This window comes from Lynx canadensis, chromosome B4, assembly GCF_007474595.2.
Source record: "Lynx canadensis isolate LIC74 chromosome B4, mLynCan4.pri.v2, whole genome shotgun sequence".
NCBI classification, from domain to species: domain Eukaryota; kingdom Metazoa; phylum Chordata; class Mammalia; order Carnivora; family Felidae; genus Lynx; species Lynx canadensis.
In genome coordinates this window covers 62,910,805-62,933,814 of record NC_044309.1, presented here as the reverse complement: position 1 = coordinate 62,933,814, position 23,010 = coordinate 62,910,805, and the positions used below count along the sequence as shown (strand labels likewise).

The following is a 23,010-nucleotide window of genomic DNA, read 5'->3' as shown; positions in this document are numbered from 1 at the left end:
TCATAAAATAGGGCTGTTCCGAAATAAAATTTTGCTGAATGGAACCTATTTTAATAACCTAAATAAGTATTTATTGGGCCATTGTGAAGTTCCTGTGAAGCTTTGTAGAAATAGTATTTTTAAAGCTCTTAAAGCATTTTGTTAATTTAATATGTCTTCTTTACATGACGTATAAACATTACAAAAACTCATTGGATTGCCCTTAATTCCACCCCCATTGATACCTATGATCAACTAACTGTTGGTTTTTAAAAAAAAAATTTTTTTTAATGTTTATTTATTTTTGAGAGAGACAGTGTGAGTAAGGGAGGGGCAGAGAGAGAGGGAGACACAGAATTGGAAGCAGGCTGCAGGCTCTGAGCTGTCAGCACAGAGCCCAACGCGGGACTGGAACCCAGGAACTGCAAGATCATGACCTGAACTGAAGTTGGATGCTTAACTGACTGAGCCACCCAGGCACCCCACTACTATAGTTAATTTAAACAATTTGATATATATATATATATATATATATATATATATATATATATATATTTATGTTTATTCATATTTGAGAGAGAGTGTGAGCAGGGAGTACTTCAGTTTAAATCTTTTTTTTTTTTAATGTTTATTTTATTTTTTGAGAGAGAGACAGACAGAACATGAGGAGAGGAGGGGCAGAGGGAGAGGGAGACACAGAATCTGAAGCAGGCTCCAGGCCCTGGGCTGACAGCAGCAAGCCCAATGCTGTGCTCGAACTCACGAACCGTGAGATCATGACCTGAGCTGAAATCAAGAGTCAGATGTTCAACTGACTGAGCCACCCAGGCTCCTCAACATTTAGAATTTTGAATCTTCTCACCAAGTTGCTTTTGCTTACTTTTTGTATCAGTACTGCATTAAATGCTAGATTCCTCATATCCTCTATGCAACTTTGAATCTTAATAACTTAGGTAATTAAGTTTTGATATAAAATGTAAATGGCATTTGTAGGCAATTTTTCTTCATAATTTATGTAGATTTCAAATCTGTTAGTCACAGGACAGAGTTTATCTTGGTGGTTCATTTTTTAATTTATTAGGTAATTTTCTATCCTAGAGCATCCATTTTATCATAGAATCTGAAATACACAGTGTAAAATTCTACATTATAACTGTCCTAAATTTGAATGCTACTTATACATTTTCTGTCCTATTTAATCTATGATTAAAATACAAGGATGCTCTAAGAACCTTATGGTGACGCCCAGACAAGTAACTTGTGTTATCATGACATTTAAAAAAGAATGATGTGATCTTTGCTTTGAAAAAAAAAAAAAAAAGCCTGCATAAAACTGTAAAAAATTATGCTAGTGTTAACTGGAAAGACATAGTCCTGCAGAATATTCAGTTCTTGATTTTTTGGTTTGTGGGCAATACTAAAATATTCTTACTACCATCAATCAAGCTCATTAGTGAATGTCCCTTATATTACCTTACTGTAAAGAAATAGGAAAAAAAAATGTAACATTTCTATATTGGTAAGCAAAATAAAATAAATTTGGATGTTCTCTTGTTTCCTTTTGAGGTATTGAGAGGCATAATAGCATTATTAATATTATCATGTAATATGCAGAGAAAGGAATCCATTTTAAATTTAGTACAGTTATGATTAAGAATCTCTCAAGTGACTTTGCTTCCAGTTTTTTACTCCTTGCCTGTGAGGAGACCCTCTAATATATGTAAACTTAGGTTAAGAAATGTCTTTTCTTTAGTACATTTTGGAGTTACTGTCAGCAGAAAAGTAGTTTGGATTTAAAATTTGTGACCCTTCATCTTGGGGTTGTGAATTCAAGACCCATGTTTGGTGTGAAAATTAAAATAAATAGATTAATCTTTATTAATAATCTTTATTAATAAGATTAAAAATAAAATCTTTAAAAAAAAGATTAAAAAAAAAAGTGGTAGTTGAGGAGTGGGTGTTACATTAGACCCAAAGAAGCATTGTTAGTGTCTGGTGCGGGGACTGTCATTTAAAGAATAGCATGGATTCTGTTTTCTGTCAGTTGCTTGCTTTTTGTTCTCCTGGCTTTTTGTATATATTTCTAAAAGATGGATAGGGAGAGGATATAAAAATTCAGCTTATAGCTAAGCAATTCACAGGTGATTCTTTAAGTTTAACCTTAATGTTCTAAAATACAGAACCTAGAAAAAACCAGGAATAAGCCTCTTATCAGTCCAAAAGCATTACAAGAAACTCTTCCATTAAAATTCATGGGTCTTGTTTGTATGAAGTTCCTTGGTTCTTAGAATCTATTTGATTTTGTTTTGGATATAATTTACACACTTTATTTGATTTCCTAGCCATTAACAGATTCAACTGAGGGGGGGTGGCTACTAAATTACAATGAAAATAGAAAAGCTTAGAAACATCAACTCAAAAAGCACAGCATTTTGCTTCCATGCGTTCATAGTGGCATCCTTTCCCCTTTGACATTCTGGGACTGACTGACCTGTGTAGTTGTGGGTCTGGGTCCAGAGCGTAGGGCGTAAGTGGTGATTCATTATGCTTGAGAAGGGAACTGTGTGTATGCTTTAGAAAGTTAATTTCAAACTTAAGATGCTTGGAATGGTAAGGAGATTTTGCAGAAAAATAAAGTTTAATAATTTCTTTATGACTGGATTAAGATGATATTTGTTTTGTTTTGATTTTGTTTCTTAGGTCTGGCAGATGGTTAGATAACTTTAAATAATTAAAGGGAGGTTTTTAGGTTATTGATAGTTTGAATTATCTTTGGTACTTTTCCTTCATCATTCTTAGCAATTCTTGATTATCCATAAGAGAAATTAATATTCTCTTTTTAAATTATTACATTAAGTTAAATTTTGTTTTAACTAATTGAAGATTTATGTTACGATTTTTAAAAATTTTTATTTGAGGGAGAGAGAGGGTGTGGGGAAGGGCAGAGAGAGAGAGAGAGAGAGAGAGAGAGAGAGAGAGAGAGAGAGAGAGAAGCTTAAGCAGGCTCCATGCTCAGTGTGGTGCCCTGAGAAGGGGCTCAATCACATGAGCCTGGGATCATGACCTGAGCCGAAATCGAGAGTTGGACAGTCAACCCACTGAGCCACCCAGGCGCCCCAGGATTTATTTTAACATACATAAATTGGTGTGCCTTTTATGTAGGCCATCTTGTATGGAGCCCTATAATAAAAATATTTTTTTGTGGTAAAATTAATAGCACTAAAGACTAAATTATAGGTAAGTCCACTATTTTACTATGTCTGTATCTTTGCTGTCTGAAAGGTGCTATTTTCAAGGCTAGTTCTGTAGAGATTAAAATTTGGTCTTGTGTATAATATAGCTGATTTTTGGGGTGCCTGGGTGGCTAAGTGTCCGACTCTTGATTTTGGCTCAGGTCATGGTCTCATGGTTCATGGGTTTGAGCCCCATATAGGGCTCTGTGCTGACAGTGCAGAGCCTGCTGGGGATTTTGTCTCTGTCTGTCTGCGCCCCTCCCCCTGCTTGCATTCTTTCTTTCTCTCTTTCTAAAATAAATAAATAAATGTTTAAAAATATATAGCTGATTTTCTTTTTGCAAAGATTAGTCTAATAAAATCATTCTGAACTACTGACAGGTTGGACCATATTCTTAGATCACTTATTCAGTTTTTCAACAGTCTATAAATTTTTATGGCTAATAATATAATAAATGACTGGGATAAAAATGGTGCTTAGTCCAGAGCTTGTGTAACCTAATTAAAAACAAGTTAAGACAAAAACTCAAGGCATACCCCCCCCCTTTCTGTCTCTCTTTCTCAAATAATTTTTGTTTTTATCAAAAAAAAAAAAATGGAAATCCTAAGTGGAATTGTCTTTTTCAGACCTTTGTTGAATCAAAACTAATGAAAGAAGAGCTTATAGTATGTCAAGTTCATGGCTTCATTAAATTTCAATTGTATTATAGGCAGTGTAGAACATGTTGGTTTATTCTTTGTGTTATAATGCTTCTGTGAACCAATTTAGTTTTATGTTAAAACTGGGATGAAGGGAGGGTATGGTGGGGCAAAAAGGGAGAGGAGAAATTGAAGGGAAGAAAGTTACACGTCTTTGTAGTTCGCATTTCTTTATTATATATTATGTATGTATAAGCATATAAGTGAGTATTTACATTCAGTATTCAGCTGGGGTAATTAGACAGCTTCACTTTCCCTATCAAAACCCTGTTGTAGTATGTCAGCTTGTTTCTTTCAGAAGCGTTTTGCTAACTATTGAAGATGGCTGGAAAGAATAGGAACAAAATGATTAATTATGTATTTTGATAGAAATAAACAGCTGAGAAATTTCCTGAGGTTTTACAAAAATATTTGAAGGCTGATGTCCTTTTCCCTATTATTGTATTTATAAGTGGTAATTATTTTAGAAGGGTTAGACAAAGATTAGCAATATTTCAAATATGGTAGTATGTGCAGGATAGTAGCCAGTGAAAGAAAATAAACAGGAGAAGCAGTCTACCTGAAGGACAGAATTTCACCTGTTGTAAACTCAGCATTAGGCATTATGAACTGTATGATTTTTATGATATTAAAGTACATTAAGATAGTTTCATTTAGACTACCTGGTATTTAGTCTAAGGATGCATACTTGATTCCTCGATCATTTTTCTGTCATATAAACTCGGAAGCTTGATTTAATGAAATGTTTTCTGCTTAAATTTGCTTTACGAGTTAAAGAGAAACTTACATTTCTTACACATTTTCCCTTCCCCAGTTTGCTATTTATAATTGTAAGATTTTCCATTTTTGCTGAGTGTCATGTTTAGCAGTGAAGGGCTTAGCCTTGCATGCTCTGTAAAGCTGAATTAAAGCCATCTTTTCAATACTGCTACATTAGCATTGTTTTCCTCTATCTTAGCTGCCATTTACTTGAAGAACATGGTGACACAGTACTGGCCTGACCGAGAACCTCCACCAGGGGAAGCGGTATTTCCATTCAACATTCATGAAAATGATCGCCAGCAAATACGTGATAACATTGTGGAAGGAATAATTCGGTCTCCAGATTTAGTGAGGTACATTATACTATATATGATTAGTAGCAGGCACAAAATACTTGGATGGGAGAGGTTGGATTTAATCATCAGCTTCAAGTTCGTATTTCTAAAGAGGTAAAGTAATGAAGGTGGGCACTCAAAAAATATTGTTTTACTTATTTGTCTTTGCATTTGTAATTATTTGCCTCAGAATATTTTGGAAAAGATTTAGTTGCCATAATTAGCCACAAAGAGTTAAGGCAAAAATCATACTTAACTAAGATTGTATAAATCCTTGCTATTTAAATAATCTGTGTTCTTAGTTATGGTTTCTTTACGTTTTACTATCTGTTTCTGCCACTTCCCCCACCCTGATACAGGGAAATTGACTTCTGGGAATTTTAACCTACCACTTTTCTTTATACTTTACCTATCTTTTTACTCATTTTTTATGAACTAAGTATCTTTTCCTTTGGAGAAGACAGGATAGAGTAGGTATAAGCTAGAAGATTGGCTCTGGTTTTTATTTTTTATTGTTTTTAAATTTATTTTATTTAAAAAAAATTTTTATTTGAGAGAGAACATGAGCAAGGGTGGGGCGGGGAGAGAGGAAGAATCCCAAGCAGGCTCCATGCTGTCAGTGCAGAGCCCGACGTGGGGCTCAAACTCACGAACCATGAGATCATGACCTGAGTTGAAATCAAAAGTCAGATGCTCAACCCACTGAGCCACCCAGGAGCCCCTGGTTTTTAAAATTCAGGTTAGAGGGGCAACTGGGTAGCTTAGTGGGTTGAGCGTCCAGCTCTTGATTTCTCAGTTCAGGTCATGACCTCGCAATTTGTGGGATTGAGCCCTGCATTGGGCTCCAGGTTGATGGCATGGAGCCTGCTTGGGATTCTCTCTCTCCCTCTCTCTCTGCCCCTCTGTGGTGTGTGCACTCTCTCTCTCAAAAGAATAAATAAACAAACAAACATAAAAAAAATAAAATTCAGATTGGATGCTATAGAGCAGCACTGTCCAAGAGACCTTTTTGTGATGATGGAAATCTATAGCCATGGCATGACTATTGAGTACTTGAAATGTGGCTACTGTAACTGAGGAATTGAATTTTTCATCTAATTTTGGTTAAAGTGTTAACATAGAGCTAGTGGCTTCCCCTATTGCACAGCAGAGCTCTTGAGTCATAAAAATTTTGCAATTTTAAAAAAGGAAAAATAGATTTTTTTTCAATGTGAGCTTGTAATTAAGTTTCTGTTGAAAAGGGAGGAGGGAAATAGGTGAACCTGAGGTAGGGGAATGAAACTGTTTAATGTTAAGAGATGAGATATAGCTTTATCCCCGAGTGTCTCATGTACATTATGTCATAAGCAGTAGTAGGGGAAAAACGTGGGAGGAGAACAAAAGGAAGGAGAATAAACATTGAACTCCTCTTTGTGTAGTTATTTTGTTAGTTAAGAGGAGAAAGTAGGCATATTGATTAAAGACAATCACCATTATTCTCAGTGGGGTGCCCAAACACCAGTCTGGCAGTGGTTCCCCTATGCTACTGTCATGTGTTTGTGTCTTGTCAGATCTTTACATTTCCTCTCTGAATTGTGTGATCCTTCCACACAGTAATGGAAGAAAGGATGGCTGTCACTGCCATTCTTGGTGTGGTTGGAATAAGAAAGGGTTGACGGGGGAGGGTCACCTGAAGGTGAAATTTAGAAAAATGAAAAGTTTTGGGGCGCCTGGGTGGCGCAGTCGGTTAGGCGTCCGACTTCAGCCAGGTCACTATCTCGCGGTCCGGGAGTTCGAGCCCCGCGTCGGGCTCTGGGCTGATGGCTCAGAGCCTGGAGCCTGTTTCCGATTCTGTGTCTCCCTCTCTCTCTGCCCCTCCCCCGCTCATGCTCTGTCTCTCTCTGTCCCAAAAATAAATAAACGTTGAAAAAAAATTAAAAAAAAAAAAAAAGAAAAATGAAAAGTTTCAGTTTTATTGCACACAAATATGACCTGTTTATTGTTTGGGAACAACTGCTGGTGGTGCAAGAGGAGACCTTTATCTTTGTTATGAGGCAGTTGCTTTATGTCCTTAAAGCTTAATTGTAATCACTTTTGAAGAACTGTTTTCAAAGTTTAAGAGTATTGCAAAGGAAATTTTTCAAATGGATTTTGTAACATAAAGTAAAGGTATTATTTTGTGGGTTTCATTTCAGAGAATCCTAGTTATTGGCTATTCAACTGAACACAGTTTTTTTTCCTAACCATTTGCAAATGACCACATAAGGACATATTGATTGTTTGTAGAAGAAAAATGTTTTCCTTATTTTTTTTTTCAATCTCAATACAGTAGGGATCCCATTGTAGAAATGATTACTGACTTAAACGTTATGAGGTCACATCTTTTATCACTTAACTTTGTGGTGTTATTATAGAGAATTCTCTCGGGGCACGTGGGTGGCTCAGTGGGTTGAGCGTCCACCTTCGGCTCAGGTCATGATCTCATGGTTCGTGGGTTCAAACCCTGCATCAAGCTCTGTGTTGACAGCTCAGAGCCTGGATATTGCTTCAGATTCTGTGTCTCCCTCTCTCTGCCTCTCCTTCACTCACACTCTGTGTCTCTCTCTTAAAAATAAATAAAACATTAAAAAAAAAATTAAAGAGAATTCTGTTTCATGACTTTCTTACTGCCTTTTTCTTCATTTCTTTGCAAATAACTCTTAGCTTTCATCTTCAAGAATTGCCTGCTAATAGTTTCTTATTCTTAAAGTAAAGAAATTATTATCTCAGGAAGCTTTGATAGGAGCAGCATACTGTGTTGGCTATTAACTGATAATGGATGCTTCAAGGTTTTGGCTCACAGAGATGCTTCCCATGGTTATGACGGCCTCTGTTTTACCTACTTTGACTATTTTTAGACTTTTTCCAGTTGAAATTATACAATACTTTATTTGTTTCGTTTTGTTTTCCCCTTAGGATATAATAACCAAAAGCTGGAAAATTTTGCAGAGCTGAGGTGGATTTGTTGTCTGTTTTTTTTTTTTTTTGGCAAAAATTTAAATGAATTTTTATTTTTAATTTCTTGTTTTTCCCCAAAGCTGTATTTAGGATAATCCTGTTTGAAAGTTTTCATTCATTTTAGGAAATTACCTATTTTGTTTGTTTTCATAAGTAAAGATACTGAGGAGGTTTTCCTTTATAGGACTGTTGTTTTTTTCCCCCTACCCCAGATATGTAACTATATAATATAGGTAAATAGGAGTTAGAGTGTTGTTATGAAAATTATTAGAGGTGTTTGAAACCTGATATTTATAACTACTTAGATTTTGGACTTTTTTTCCCTCACCTTATAGAGTCCAGTTAACAATGTGTCTCCGTGCCATCATTAAATATGATTTCCCTGGTCACTGGCCAGCGGTAGTCGACAAGATAGACTATTACTTGCAATCACAGAGCAGTGGAAGCTGGCTTGGCAGTTTATTATGTCTGTATCAACTGGTGAAGACATATGAGTAAGTTGATTTCTGTTGGCTGAAGACACCAGTCTTGTGTTACTTAGAAAGGATTAAATTGCATAGAGAGATCTGCTCTATGGGTGTTCTGCAGAATCAGGTTAGTTTGGGAAATGTTAGGTTAAGCACAAACATGTTTATTTACTACAGTTATTCAAAGAACCTTTAATCTGCTATTGTACATTGCTAATCTCTAAGGCAGTGATAAGATATGCAGTGTTTCTTGAATTTTCAGTTTCAGAGGCCCATTTATTAACAGCTTTCCTTGGAAACTCTCATATAGAGGTACTTTAACATTTGTGTTCAGGTGAGTGCATTGTTAAGTAAACCAAACATTTAACTTTTTGGATGCAAGATGTTGAAGTTTCTTTGCTAGTAACCTTCTTTTCGATAAAAGTTGCTTGGGAGATAGGAGACTAGTGTCACATTTAATAGCATTGCTTTCTGGTTTCTAAGAGGATTGCTTCCTTCTTAGGTATGCAGAGTCCTATAGTTAAAAACTAGTTAGTTCAGACTCTGTAGAGTCTTTAGAAGATATTTTAAATTGGGAGCAATTGAAATGATCTAAGAACACCTAAGTTTGCAAGCTATTTTAGCTTCTCAATTTAATGTATTATAAGAAGAAATGTTTTTTCCCCACATTATAATAGGATTGTCCATTTAAAAAGGCATATCAACTTGTATTTTATAGGAAGAGTTGTGGTATGATGAAAATATAGTAGAAAAATTCATTTAGGAAATTTGCTAAATAGTCTAGAATGCTTTTAAATCATTTAAATCTTTCTAGAAAGATTTTAGTTTCGCTGCCTAAAACAGGGATGTGCTCTTTCAAAGTTTCTTCCAAGTTTATTCTAACAGTCCAAACAAAATGTTAGCCAGTGTTTGGAATGTTTTGTTAGCTTTATCTAGTTTAAAAAATATTTTTTATTCATTATTTATAGCTCTTTTGTAGGGGGGGAAATGATTTTTTTTGTCTTTTTGTCTTTGCTCATGTAGATATAAGAAAGCAGAGGAAAGAGAGCCTCTTATAGCAGCAATGCAAATATTTCTGCCTCGTATTCAGCAACAAATCATGCAGCTCCTTCCTGATTCCTCACATTATTCTGTTTTACTACAGAAACAGATTCTGAAAATCTTTTATGCACTTGTTCAGGTAAGTTTCTACTGCAGAAGAAAAATATAGGGTCTTGTAAATATGACATATGGAAAGTGCTTAATAAGTGTCAGTTATTAAAAATTATATATTCTCACATGTATTTATTTATTTTTTAAAAATGTTTTATTTATTGAGGTTGGGATGAGGGGAACAGAGAGAGGAGAGAGAGAATCCCAAGCAAGCTCTGCACTGTCAGCATGGAGCCTGATGCAGGGCTTGATCTCACAAAACTGGGATCATGACCTGATCCGAAATCAAGAGTTGGACCCTTAACTGACTGAGTCACCCTGGTGCCCCTCACATCTATTTCTTAAAAAAACAAAAAACAAAAACAACCTCATGAGAGAATAGGCTCACAGAAATTAACTTAGTCATCCAAGGTTTTCTTAGTGTCAGAGCTCAGAGTCACTGACTATACCTTTCACTCCAGTGTCTGAAGTGCTGGGTAAGGAAGAACCAGGGTAATTAACTGCCCCTAAATTACTTGCTTAATCTGTCAGCATTCTGCCTACTGATAAATTAGGATTATGGGAGAAGAGGAAGGAAAAGAAGAGGGTCCCTCTTTTACTGGGAAATCATACTGGTGATAGTTTCTTTGCAATTTGACCCAATTTAAAGCTAACAAAAAAGATTTAGTACCTCATTTTTCTTCACTTAAACTACTTCCTTTTTCTTATCTGAAAGCTATAAAGAATATTAATATGAGAGTCTAAAACATAATTAGAAGGGGACAGAGATGGAATGTTTTAAATATAAAAATATTTTAAATTTAATCCTTGAAAGATTTAGATAAATTATTTAGATCTGGGTGGAGGAAGAATAATTGTCAGGCTCTAAAGTGTTTGAAGATGAATGAGTCATATCTCTGTTAACATGCCTTTTTTTTTTTTTTTAAAGTTTATTTATTTTGAGAGAGTGAGCGTGGGGTGGAAAAGGGGCATAGAGAGAGAGAGAGAATCCTAAGCAGGCTCCACACTCAGCGTGGAGCCCGACACAGGGCTTGATCTCATGACTGAGATCATGACCTGAGCCAAAATCAAGAATCATATGCTTGACCAACTGAGCCACCTAGACTCCTCTAACATGACTTTTTAGTTAGTCATGGCAAGAGGGTAGTGTTGTTGAGCTAGAGAGCCAAGATAGTTGGTTTTGTTCTTGGCTCCATATGCCACTTAATTAAGTACTTTTGTAGTATTTCAGAATATTTCACTTTAATAACAATTTATATTTTTAGATGAATCTTTTAAACTTAAAAAATTTTTTTAAATGTTTTTATTTATTTTTCAGAGAGAGACAGAGTGAGTGAGGGAGGGGCAGAGAGAGAGAGGGAGACACAGAATCTGAAGCAAGCTCCAGGCTCTGAACTGTCAGCACAGAGCCCAACATGGGGCTTGAACTCACGAGCTGTGAGATCATGACCTGAGTCGCTTAACTGACTGAGCCACCCAGGCACTCCAGCATCTCTTAAACTTTTAATAGAGAATGATCTGATGTAGGTTTTTTTTTTTTTTTTTTTTTTTTCCCAGCTTAGCCTTTTGTGGGGAGATGGAAGGGAGGAGGAAGTGTATCTGAAAAGAGAGAAGAAACTAGGATACTTGGAAACTATATTCTGCCCCCCCCCACCCCTGCCCTTTTTTAAAACTAATAGAGAAGGAAGATATATGGTACCTTTGGCTATTTATTAAAACACTGTTCAGAAATTTTCCTTGGGAGAAGCACTCTACTCTGAGGGAAATATTTTTTATTCTGTGAGATGTGCTGCTGTTAGATAGAGGAACATCCCATTTATACAGAGGCTGGACTTCCCTTTCCCATCTAAAGAAGCATAGTAGGAATCAGGAAGTAAGAGGCTGATGAAATGATTTTCCTAAAGCCTCCACCTCTGTTTGATTTGCTAAGAGGGCAAAGTCTAGAATGTTTTCTCTCAACATTTGCTGCTACAAACCTAAAAAAACCAATGCAAACCCTCAACATTTTTAATCACTTTGGTAATCTATTTTATGCTACTACAGTAATATGCTCCCTCTGGGAATCCTGGAAGCAAAAATTCAGGCAGCTTTAAGAGGTACCATACAAGGATAATGTATGGAGAAAGTTAATGTCTGATAATTTGGGAAGAGGCAGAAAAATTTATTTTAAGGAGTATGATACAATTAAGTTGACTTTGTCTAAGTAGCATTTATTAAACGTTGTGTACAGGGCATGTGGATATTCCATACATACTTCAGAATTCAGTTTGTCCAGAAGTGAACTCCTCGTCACTCTCCCACTAATGCTGAATCCGCTCCTCCTCTGCTCCCTATCTCAGGCCCAAACCATTCCCCATTGCACTTAAGCTGGGAACTTCCTAACATGGCTTATAAAACCCTTCTGGCTCCACCTTATCTTTTACCATTCTTACCTTTGTACTTTACACTCTAGCCATACCGAACTTCTTTCAGCTTCATGAGAACGTCATGCCTTCAGCCTCTGAAATGCTGTACAAAAATACAGGAACACTCTTGTCCTTTATGCCCTGGGCAGTTTGTGCTCTTTCTCCAGGTCTCAGCTTGTGTATCACTTCTAGAAAGATGTCCCTGATCCCACCAGCCTGGATGAGGCGATCCTTCCATGTGTGCCTTTAACAATGTTGTACTGTTTTATATCTGGATTATATATCATACCATATTGTAATTCCTTGTTTATATGTGTGTTTTCCCTAACTAGAGTGTAAGCATTGTGAGGACAGAGACTGCCTCTTACCTGTCACTGTGTTCTTAACGTGTAGAGGTTTCGAAAATGCATGGATGCAGAGGCACTGTGCCTTGCCTCCTGTAACTCACAGTGTGGTTATAGAGTAGCTATGGTGTTATGCTGCAGCGTAGAGGAAAGTAATTGAACAAAGTGTGTCATGAGGTAAAGATTTTCATTTAAGTGGTTAAAATGAGTTCTCACCACAAAAAAGGTAATTGTGTGAGGTGATGGAGGTGTTAACCTTATTTTGGTAATCAATTAAAAAAAAATATATATGTGCATCAGATAATCACATTGTGTATCTTAAGCTTACACAATGGTATATGTCAATTATATCTCAATAAAGCTGGGGAAAAAAGTGGTTAAAAGGAAAAGCTTGATACACAAAGGGGCAAATGGTAAAAATCACTTATCTAGAATCTCATGCTGAATAAATGAGACCTTACTGTAATAAAGTTTTTTTTTTTTCATTTAAAAAGGTTGCAGAGAAACAAATCATGACATGTATACTTCTAGATTTTCAAAATTTTAGTTTATGTATATATGCTTATATCTAAGTTAAATTTACGTTGAACCATATGAAATTACCATTTTCATGGTCAAATGTTAACCGTTGGATGTATTTCAGCCTTCCAATATAGGTGAAATTGTGGCTTTTTTCGGAGGGGAAGAATTATTGTTTGATGACATCATTCTTTTGCTTTCAGTATGCATTGCCTCTTCAACTGGTGACTAACCAGACCATGACAGCGTGGATGGAGATCTTTCGAACTATTATTGACAGGACAGTTCCTCCTGTAAGGAAGGGCTTCTGTTCTTCAGAAAAATTGGGAAAACTTGGGTTTGGGATATTTGTGGTGGGCCAATTGATTATCTTAGCCTGCTATTTGTAAAAACAATTACTATTCTCATAAAAATAGTAATACTTATTTTTATAAAGTTCAGATAAGCAAAATTAATAAAATATATTTAATCCTACTAAAGACGATAAGAACCATTTTTTTTTTAATTTTTAAAATTAAGTTTATTTTGAAGGAGAGAAACCATTTTTAAAACTTGGTATTTATTTTTCCGGCCTTTTCTTCCCTCTGGATCTATATATGGCCACATTTTATTTATAAAAATGGCATAGGTAGGTACTGTTTTGAAATTCATTTTTCATTTAAAATCTCTTGTAAATATTTTTTATTATGAATGTTTTTATATTGTCATTTTTGTTGAATGCTTCATTTGCTGGACATTTAGGTGGCTTTAGGGTGTTGGTGTTTTAACTATAAGGATGTATGTAGTTAAATTTTTATGTACATACACTATTATTTTCTTTGGATAAACTCCTAGAAGTGTTTAAGACTTTGACAGATCTTACAAAATGCTTTCTAGAAGCATTGTCCTGGATTATACTTGATTAAGTAGGGACTGAGAATGTCTGTCATGTTAAATTCTAAGGTTGCCAGTTTGGTAGATGAAAGATGGTGTCTCTTTTTTTTTAATTTTTTTTTTAAACATTTATTTATTTATTTATTTGTTTGTTTGTTTATTTATTTTAACGTTTATTTATTTTTGAGACAGAGAGAGAGCATGAATGGGGGAGGGTCAGAGAGAGGGAGACACAGAATCTGAAACAGGCTCCAGGCTCTGAGCTGTCAGCACAGAACCCGATGCGGGGATTGAACCCAGGAACTGTTGAGATCATGACCTGAGCCGAAGTCAGCTGCTTAACCAATTGAGCCCCCCAGGCCCCCCCCCCCCCCTTTTTTTTCTTTATTTTAGTTCTTTTTTTTTTTTTTTTAACATTGACAGTGTATCATTTTTATCTGTAATAACAGTGATGCTGTATTTCACTAGTCAACTTAATAACTAGTCAAAATAACTAAATTAAATTACACATTTTTAAACGTAAGCTTGTCTTCAAATATGCAATATTCTTTCTTTTATCCATATCTTGGGACAGATTATATTGAGGTTTAATTTATATACAAAATATACAAAATTTAGGTAACAGATCAGTGAATTTTGACAAACATTTACCTGCATCACTATTTCCCAGATCAAGATATAAAACCTTTCTGTCATCCCAGAGTTTCCTCAAGGGACATGGTGTTGTGTATTTTGTTTTACATTTATTTGGGCCTTTTGAAGGTAGGAGATAAATGTGAACAATAGCATTAGTTAGTTGAAATTTGCTTTGCTTATTTAATTCCTACCTAGCAATCCGCAAGTAAGAATTTGCATTTGTATGGCAACCTTAACTCACTATAATATTAATTTATAATAAGATTTATTTTGCTTTTGTTATTTACATAAACCCCTTTACCATGCAGGAATTTAATCTGGGTGTTTTTGTCCCCTTAGGAGACTCTGCAGATTGATGAGGATGATAGACCAGAACTAGTCTGGTGGAAGTGTAAGAAATGGGCACTACATATTGTAGCTCGTCTCTTTGAACGGTAATTCTGTTTACTAGATTTGTGATCTTATGGTCAATACCTCAGTACTGAATATAATAAAGCTCGATAGGTCCCTTGATGCTTCACAGTATATCACTGTTAGCCTTGTTTTTTATTTTTGAGAGAGCGAGAGAGTGAGCGAGCGAGTAGGGGGAGGGGCAAAGAGAGGGCAGGATACAGAATCTGAAGCAGGCTCCAGGCTCCAAGCTGTCAGCACAGAGCCCGACTCAGGGCTGAAACTCAAGAACCATGAGATCATGACCTGAGCCAAAGTCAGATGTTTAACCAACTGAGTCACCCAGGTGCCCCTCTCTGTTAGTCTTTAAAGCCACAGTGGGCAAAAAGAAGTCACCCTTTGTTTGTTTTAAGGTAGGCCTAACTGTGATTATTGGCTTTGAGATTATAATGATGTGGGCAGTCTTCTCTGGTCTTTCTGTTCTTCTGTAAAAAAAGAATGGGCATGACATTTTTTTAGTTCATTGGAAATACCTAGGAATTGTACAAGAAGGTGCATGGCTACTTAGTTCCATAAGAAAGTTAGTGAAGTTTAATTATTGACGCATTTTTTGAAAAAGAAAAAAGAGTCATATATAATATTTTTATTTGTAATATTTGCCCTTTAGGAACTCTTGGTTAAGTAGGTGGAAGCTTCTGTCTGAAATTTTAAGTATGGCCCAGAATCCAAGTACAAGCTTATTATGATTTCATCTTGGGGCTTGTGGAAAAGGGGCAAGTGTTAGTTTTCTGCCCACATAGCATAGATCTTTCAACAAGGGATGGTATTTAAACTAGTGAGCATGCTCTTGTTTTAAAAATTTACAGCATTTAAACATTTTCTCTTTGTGTTTTAAGATATGGAAGCCCAGGAAATGTCACAAAAGAATACTTTGAATTTTCTGAATTCTTTTTGAAAACCTATGCAGTGGGAATTCAGCAGGTAATAAACATATGCTTTTTAAATAGAAGGACAGTTACTCCTGAAAATAGTTGTCATTTCTGTTCATTTAAAAGTAGATTATGAACATATTAATACATTATATATTTATAGGGGATAAAATGGCAGATCTGGGAATCTAATATAGTGCAATCAGTTTTAGAACCAAACGTCCTAGGGCAGCTTCCATAAGAAGTGTCCTTCCAAACTCCTAGATGCTAGATTCAAAGCTTTTAAGTTTATTGATACTGATGTCACAGTGACCAGTGCTTAGATTGGGTTCTTCTGTTAACTCTTGGACCTCTTATGGGTTTCTTATTCTCTGTTCGTTTGATCTCCCCTCTTTGTTCTAAACTTTTATATCAGAAGATTTATGTAATGAATTGATTCATTTCAAGAGAGCTTGAGTTCAGAAATTAAGATCTTTGGTTGAGAACTTACACATTTTTGTGGAAGTTGAGGAACCATTCTCTACAGTGCAAATTAGGAGTTCTTGAGAAATAATCCAAATTGATATTAATATTTAAAACGTACACAGGACATTTGGGCATGAAGATTGGTTGATCTGTATTGCCATTTGAATCACATTTTTGTTTATATTTCAACAAATAAAATTTAATAACTATTCAAGCACTGGCTGTTTCAGGACTACAGTGAGGAAGCAAAGATTAATCAGACATAGTAAAAGGCTTTAATGATATAGAGGGTGTTTCTAGATTTTTATAAATCTATGCATATTAGTCTTCTTTATTGTCAGTGATATCAAGCTAACTGCCTCAAACCTGTCATCATAGATGGAATACTTCCTTTTATAGATGATCGTTTTGTCTACTATCATTTTATAGATTATCATTTCTAAAAAGTACCTTGCAACAATTCAGGAAAGCTATGGCTGTAATTTTCTCACAAATTATTTTGTTGGCCCACAAGACAGTCTGTAGGGAATATTAGTGAATAATGAATAAAATTATCTGTTCAGCCGTTCAGTATGGAAACTAGGATAATCAGGAAGCCAGGCAGTTCTGTCTTCTATTATTTCCACTGCAGTTAAACTCATTAACCATCTTGAAGTTGATGCCTTCTTGAAGTGTGTTTGGCCGAGTTTTTCCAGTGTCATGTAAATGGGTGTATGTTTTGTATGTACATACACATTCAGATTTGATGGCACTGCATCCATGTCATAAACTATTTGTACGTTGGTTATTTAAGATGTGTATTCCTAGTATTTAAAAATTATTTCCTTATTAAAAACTGTTGTCTCCTTTGCTGTTGTTTCTTTGGGTGAGCCAAACTGTCTAGGAAGACCCGTGTTCCATAGCATCCCCTTTTGGCCTGCATTGCAGAAAGGGCATCTAGGCGATGGTGGGACTTCTTACAATGCTTATAAACCTAATTTTACATAACTTGAGCTGAATTTATGTTCTGAGTTCATCAATTCTGTACATGTTTTGAAAGAACTCTATTTATTTAGCACTTTAGGTTTAAGCTTGCTATCCTGAAGTGCTCTGGGACCAGGAATTGGAAGATTTGGATTTTGTCGTAGTGCTACCTCTGATGGGCAGGCCCTTGGGATAGTCATAAGCCACTTTGGGCATGGTTCCTTCCTTAGAAACAATTTAAAAAAAAAAAACAAAAACTTTTCAGTTTTGTGTTATATTTGCAAAGACTTTCTGTGGTGTGGGATTATAAAATAAAATTCTTCGGTATTTTCTTCTAGGCATTCTATGCTTTCGTTTTTGTTGTTGAAATAGTTCCCCATCTGGAATTAATTTTGGGATGGGGTTTAGTTAGGGAGCCAATTTGTTTTTTTTTTCGTCGGGCTAATCAGTTGTCCTGATACTGTTTTCTGGATAACTTACTGTTTTCTCTTCCAATTTGAAATGCAGCTTTATCAAATAATTAAAATCTGTTAATGGTATCTCTTGCTGTACAGATGTTTTCAGTGTTCATTTTGTGAAGTCTGTTATTATTTCTCTTAACCGGAGTCTTAACTTATTTGAAGAGCTTAGTTACATGGAATAGAGCATAGACTTGTGACTTGTTCTGCGTTGTTCCACAGGTTAGAAGTAGGACAAAAGGCTGGAAATCCCAGTGAGACACCCTTTAGTTCAGTGTAACTTGGATCCATCTAATTAAAACTGCCCACAAGTTTTCTCACAAAATATTAGTTTCTCTAAAAATCAGTTTATTTTTATTTTTGTGGATTCTGGGTTTTATGTCATGCCTAAAATGCCCCTCCCTTTAACCTTAAAATTATTTATGTTCTCCTATACTTTCTTTCCCATTTACCTGTAGGTACTACTAAAAATTTTAGACCAATATAGACAGAAAGAGTATGTAGCCCCCCGTGTTCTTCAGCAAGCATTCAACTATCTCAATCAAGGGATTGTTCATTCTGTCACCTGGAAGCAGATGAAGCCACACATACAGGTCAGTGTCAGGGAATAGCTCTCCAAAATTATTCTCTGGTTAAGTTAGGTTTTCTAGACACTAATCCTGTATGTCATATTTAATATATTTTTATTTCTATTAATTTCAAATGTGTGCAGTCTTATATTTGATAGGAAGGGCTTGGAAATTTAAGTATTTGAGAAGAGTGAAGCTTTCGAGTTTAATTAAGACCTGGATTCATTTGGTCTTTCTTGGAGTCTCATGTGGCCTCAGTTTCTCCTCTGTTCAGTTGGCTAGTGTTTTTCTATCCTTCTTATCTTCTTTTTTTTAATGTTTTTATTTATTTTTGAAAGAGAGACAGCATGAGTGGAGGAGGGGCAGAGAGAGAGAGGGGAGACATAGAATCTGAAGCAGGCTCCAGGCTCTGAGCTGTCAGCACAGAGCCCAACGCGGGGCTTGACCTCACGAACCATGAGATCATGACCTGAGCCAAAGTCAGACACTCAACTGACTGAGCCACCCAGGCGCCCCTCTATCCCTCTCATCTAAAGGTCACTAGGATCAGATGTGGTATTGTATGCAATAGCATTTTGAAAAGAGTCACCAGGGCTGTACTAAGGTAGTATTATTTTGCAGTAGATGAAGCCTGAAGCATGATCATTTTCTTTTGTAGATAGAAGCTAATGAGGTTTTTATTTTTCTTTTTGGCTTAAGTTCTGTAGCAGAAGTTATAGTTTTCTGTTTTTATATCAATTGTTTACTTAAAGATAGAATTCAGCCTCATTATTTAAAGAACAAATGAGAATCAAAAATTATGAGCCATTAATGAATAAATTCTTATATGTATGTAGATAATTTTAGGTAATTCAGGGATGTTAGGAACTGAATTTTTTTTTTTCTCTCAAACTGTGAATTCTTAAATTCTGTAATCTCTGTGATAGTTCCTAAAAAGGAAAACACATTTCTTTACTTTGCCTTTGGTGTCCAGGATGGAATTTGCTTAGTATTACCTTATTACTGGTTTTATAAATATAATATCTTTTGTTTTCTGTAGACCTCTTAATAATATTTGTCTAATCCTGTTGATCAAATAGTGATAATTTCTTTGCAGTTAATAATGGTACTGATTTCATTTTATATACTATGTTCTTATAAAGTAAGAGTGGATTTTTTTTCTTGATGCCTTTGGCCTTATTTTTACATAGCCATTGTATAGGAATAAGAAAAGTCCAGTCTCTTGGTTGAATTTTTTTCTCCCAGAATTTAATTTGGAATAAGTGAGAAGAGATGATCCTATTTCTACATATATAATTGTTAAATGGGCTTAGTAGAGCATTAGCAGCAGATAAGATTTTTTTTTCTGACTGAAACCTGCATTTCTAGAGTAGGAAATTAGGTTTTTGAAAGTGGAAGAGGAAAAGAAATTTTAATATTGCTGACATGTTGACATTTAGGACCAAAATGGAAATGTAAGAATGTTCACAATAAGAAATACAATAATAAATATAATCTTGGCTTGATAATTATCTCTCTTCCTTAAAGAATTAAGGTGTGTTTAATATTGATCTGTTAGTAAAACTTTATTATCCCTGCTTTTGCTTCCAAGAATAGCATTTCCATTCATCTCTTTATATTTTAATCAGTTGTTTAAAAACAATCTTACGTTTAATTCTGTCTGCCCCACACCCCCAGGCTCTTGCTTTCCTGCTTTCCCCTCAGCCAACACAGGCTGAACACAAAGATTAACAGTTTGGAAAATGAACATCAGAAAGGCTATCAGTAAATACATTATTAATATTCCCCAAATTTGAATAGCCTATAGCCATTTGTTGTTTTTTTTTTTCTCTTCTTAGAATATCTCTGAAGATGTGATTTTTTCTGTGATGTGTTATAAAGATGAGGATGAAGAACTGTGGCAAGAAGATCCATATGAATATATAAGAATGAAATTTGGTAATCGAGATGATTTTATTCCTCATTAGTCCCTTGATATGTAGAGTAATATAACTTAATTTATATTTTTAAGCAGATTTTATTGCTGTATTAAATTCCCAAAGTTCTGCTTTACATGATAAACTCTGAGGAGTTTGATGTTCTCTTGAGCCAGTGGACTTGAGGCCTTTGCATGTAGAAGATGGAACTGTTTTGTTCACCCCTCTTAGGGGTGCTGAAGCAGTCATGGAGCCAGCTACAACGTTTTCTGTTTTGATGCTGATCTGGAGGGACCATCCCTATCTCTACCTTTGGGAATACCCATTTGTAGATTGGGTTGTTCTTAGTCTGGATCGTTTGGATTTCTGCATATTTTAGGAGCATTCCAATTTAGTATGCTTCTTTATCTTAGTGGCTAAGTATTCTAGAAGAGAGTGAGATTACCACTGTGTGGTCCCATTCTCTGGAGGTTCTTTTTGCTTGGATCTTTCTGGAAGTTATTGAGTTGTGTAGGTTGCCTGAGTTCATTCCCTTTTACCCTGGTTTAAATGAGTTGCTTCATGGAACACTGTCACTTAACATAGAAAAATGTTGTTTGAATACCTGTTTCTCCTGCAGCTTAGAGCCATTTGAGGGCAGGGACTTTATCTTGTTTATTTGCTTTATGTTGCATTCTCCATCCCTCCTACACCTCTCCATTCCTCTACTAGTATTTGGCTCTAGTCTACCTTCAGTAAATGTTGAAATAAATAATTGATAAAATTAGCCCTGCCCAAGTCATGATGAAGATAGTGACAACACGGTGCTTTTCCCTTGTTCGGCCCGGTGTCTCTGGCTACTTGAGTTCAGTCTGCTGGTATAGATGCTAAATTATTGGGTTATATTGTTTTTACAGTGCTTTGTACTTAGTATTGTTTGGTCTATTGAGTGAGGGAGTGCCTCTTGTCTTGGAGACAAAGTATGGGAAAAACAAATGAATGAGGAACAGTATTTACCATCTGCTTTATCCCTCCATTCTACCATTTCCTTTTGAAAGTCATTTCACATATGCATGATTTATTTCTCCTTCCTAACGCTTTTGTTTTCTGGAACAGAGTGATTAGCCTATCTTTCTTCTGTCTTCTTCAAGATATTCTTTTAGTGTTTAGTTTTTCTTTAATACCTGTGTGTTTTTCTAATGTGCAGAGTATTTGTTTAGTGTTCAGGAAGCTATCATTATTTCACTTTTCATGTTGAATGAGATAGTATCTCAGTTTTTAGAAATATAATACTTAAGAGCTGTGAGTGTTGATTGATAGAATTTACATTTTATTGATTAAAATAATATGGACAATTCAAGACTAACTGAAGTATTTTTTGAAAAATAATCTTCTTTTGTGTACTAGAACATAGTGCCTACTATTTTTTTACTTTTGGATATATTGGATGCATATATTTTGGATACATATATTTTACTTTTGGATAGCTATAGGAAAGAATAATTACAGAATCATGTAATTTTCTTTTTACATTTTTGTCATTTATAGTTATTTACATGAACAAATTATTCTTATCTAAATGCATTGACTGATACTAATAATGTTTTTAGATTTGGTAAAAACTATGAGAGCTCACAGGTTCTTGATGTTACGACAGTATGGGTGTGACGCTGGCTTGGTCACTTATTTCTAAATTTTATTAAAAATTTTTTTAATGTTTATTTATTTTTGAGAGAAGGAGACAGAGGATGAGCAGGGGAGGGGCAGAGAGAGAGGGAGACACAGAATCTGAAGCAGGCTCCAGGCTCTGAGCTGTCAGCACAGAGCCGGATGCCGGGCTGGAACTCATGAGCTGTGAGATCATGACCTGAGCCAAAGTCAGACGCTTAACCGACTGAGCCACCCAGGTGCCCCACTTGGCCACTTATTGTGTGACTGTGGGCAAGTTACTTACCCTCTCTGAGATGCAGTGTTTTCAGCTATAAAATCAGCAATGCTAATAGTGTTGGGAAGATTAAGCAGGATAATAGTTTATTAACTTATTTAACTGCTTAGAGTAGAATATTAGATGGTTGTAAAATCTTAGCATAGTGCCTGCCAAAGAAGTAAGTGCCTGGTACAGTAGGTAATCTCATTGGTATAGTGCCTGGCACTCAATAAGTGATAGTTATTAGTATTATTACATTTGTATTTTATATTTTGGCAAAGACTTAGATTTTTTTTTTTATATATTGAAATATGGGCATATAAGATACTTTTCAAGTTTTCAGATTTTTATCTATAACTACCTATTCTGAAATTTGTGAAATTTTTCTTGACATTAAACAGTGTGTTTTAAATAGGTGTGTATTCAATAAATGCCCATTGAATACCTGCTAAATCTACCTGTTGACAGAGCTGAGCGCTGGCCTAGCAGTCCATCAAGGCTTTTACACTTGTGGTTCCTTGGCTTGGAGAGCTTTCTCTTTAGAATTCCATGTAGAGTTTTCTCCCTCATTCATTCAATTTCTGCTTGAGTGTTGCCCTAACAGAATTAAAGATGGTTTCCCTGACACCCCATTTCCCTCACTCTCCATACTCCATCACTCTCTTTCTCCTTATCCTGTTGTAAATTTGTTCTGAGCCTGACTTATTATGTGTGTATGTGTGTATATGTGTATAATTGGTTTCTTTTTTTTCCACCATGTGAGCTCTGTGAGGGCCCTGTTTGTTTGATCTTTGTGTCCCCAGAGCCTAGAACAGTGCTGGCACATAGTAAGCACTAAATAAACTGTTGTTGTTTTTTGATAGAAAGCACTTTTTCTGTGAAACAGATATGCCAGCCATGTATTATCCTCTTTAATATGCTTGTTTAAAAGGACAGCCTACAGAGTTTGATAAATAATTGTTGTGCATGGGAGCACCGATACACCTTTAACTTTTTTTATGCTATAAACCAGTGTCATATGTGGACTGTTTTAT

General features: G+C 35.5%; 1 protein-coding gene across 2 annotated transcripts in view; it reads left to right on the top strand.

Annotated features, from left to right (window-relative positions):
* The window catches only part of IPO8 (importin 8), an 86,528-nt gene that overhangs the window by 8,687 nt on the left and 54,831 nt on the right, over positions 1 to 23,010 (top strand). The window contains exons 3-10 of one of the 2 annotated variants that reach the window (XM_030322090.2): positions 4,870 to 5,026; positions 8,320 to 8,478; positions 9,475 to 9,631; positions 13,075 to 13,164; positions 14,720 to 14,814; positions 15,667 to 15,751; positions 18,044 to 18,178; positions 19,993 to 20,092. In XM_030322090.2, the coding sequence (XP_030177950.1) occupies positions 4,870 to 5,026; positions 8,320 to 8,478; positions 9,475 to 9,631; positions 13,075 to 13,164; positions 14,720 to 14,814; positions 15,667 to 15,751; positions 18,044 to 18,178; positions 19,993 to 20,092 (978 nt within the window). The remainder of the gene's footprint in view (positions 1 to 4,869; positions 5,027 to 8,319; positions 8,479 to 9,474; positions 9,632 to 13,074; positions 13,165 to 14,719; positions 14,815 to 15,666; positions 15,752 to 18,043; positions 18,179 to 19,992; positions 20,093 to 23,010) is intronic. The other variant, XM_030322091.1, reaches the window with a different exon arrangement.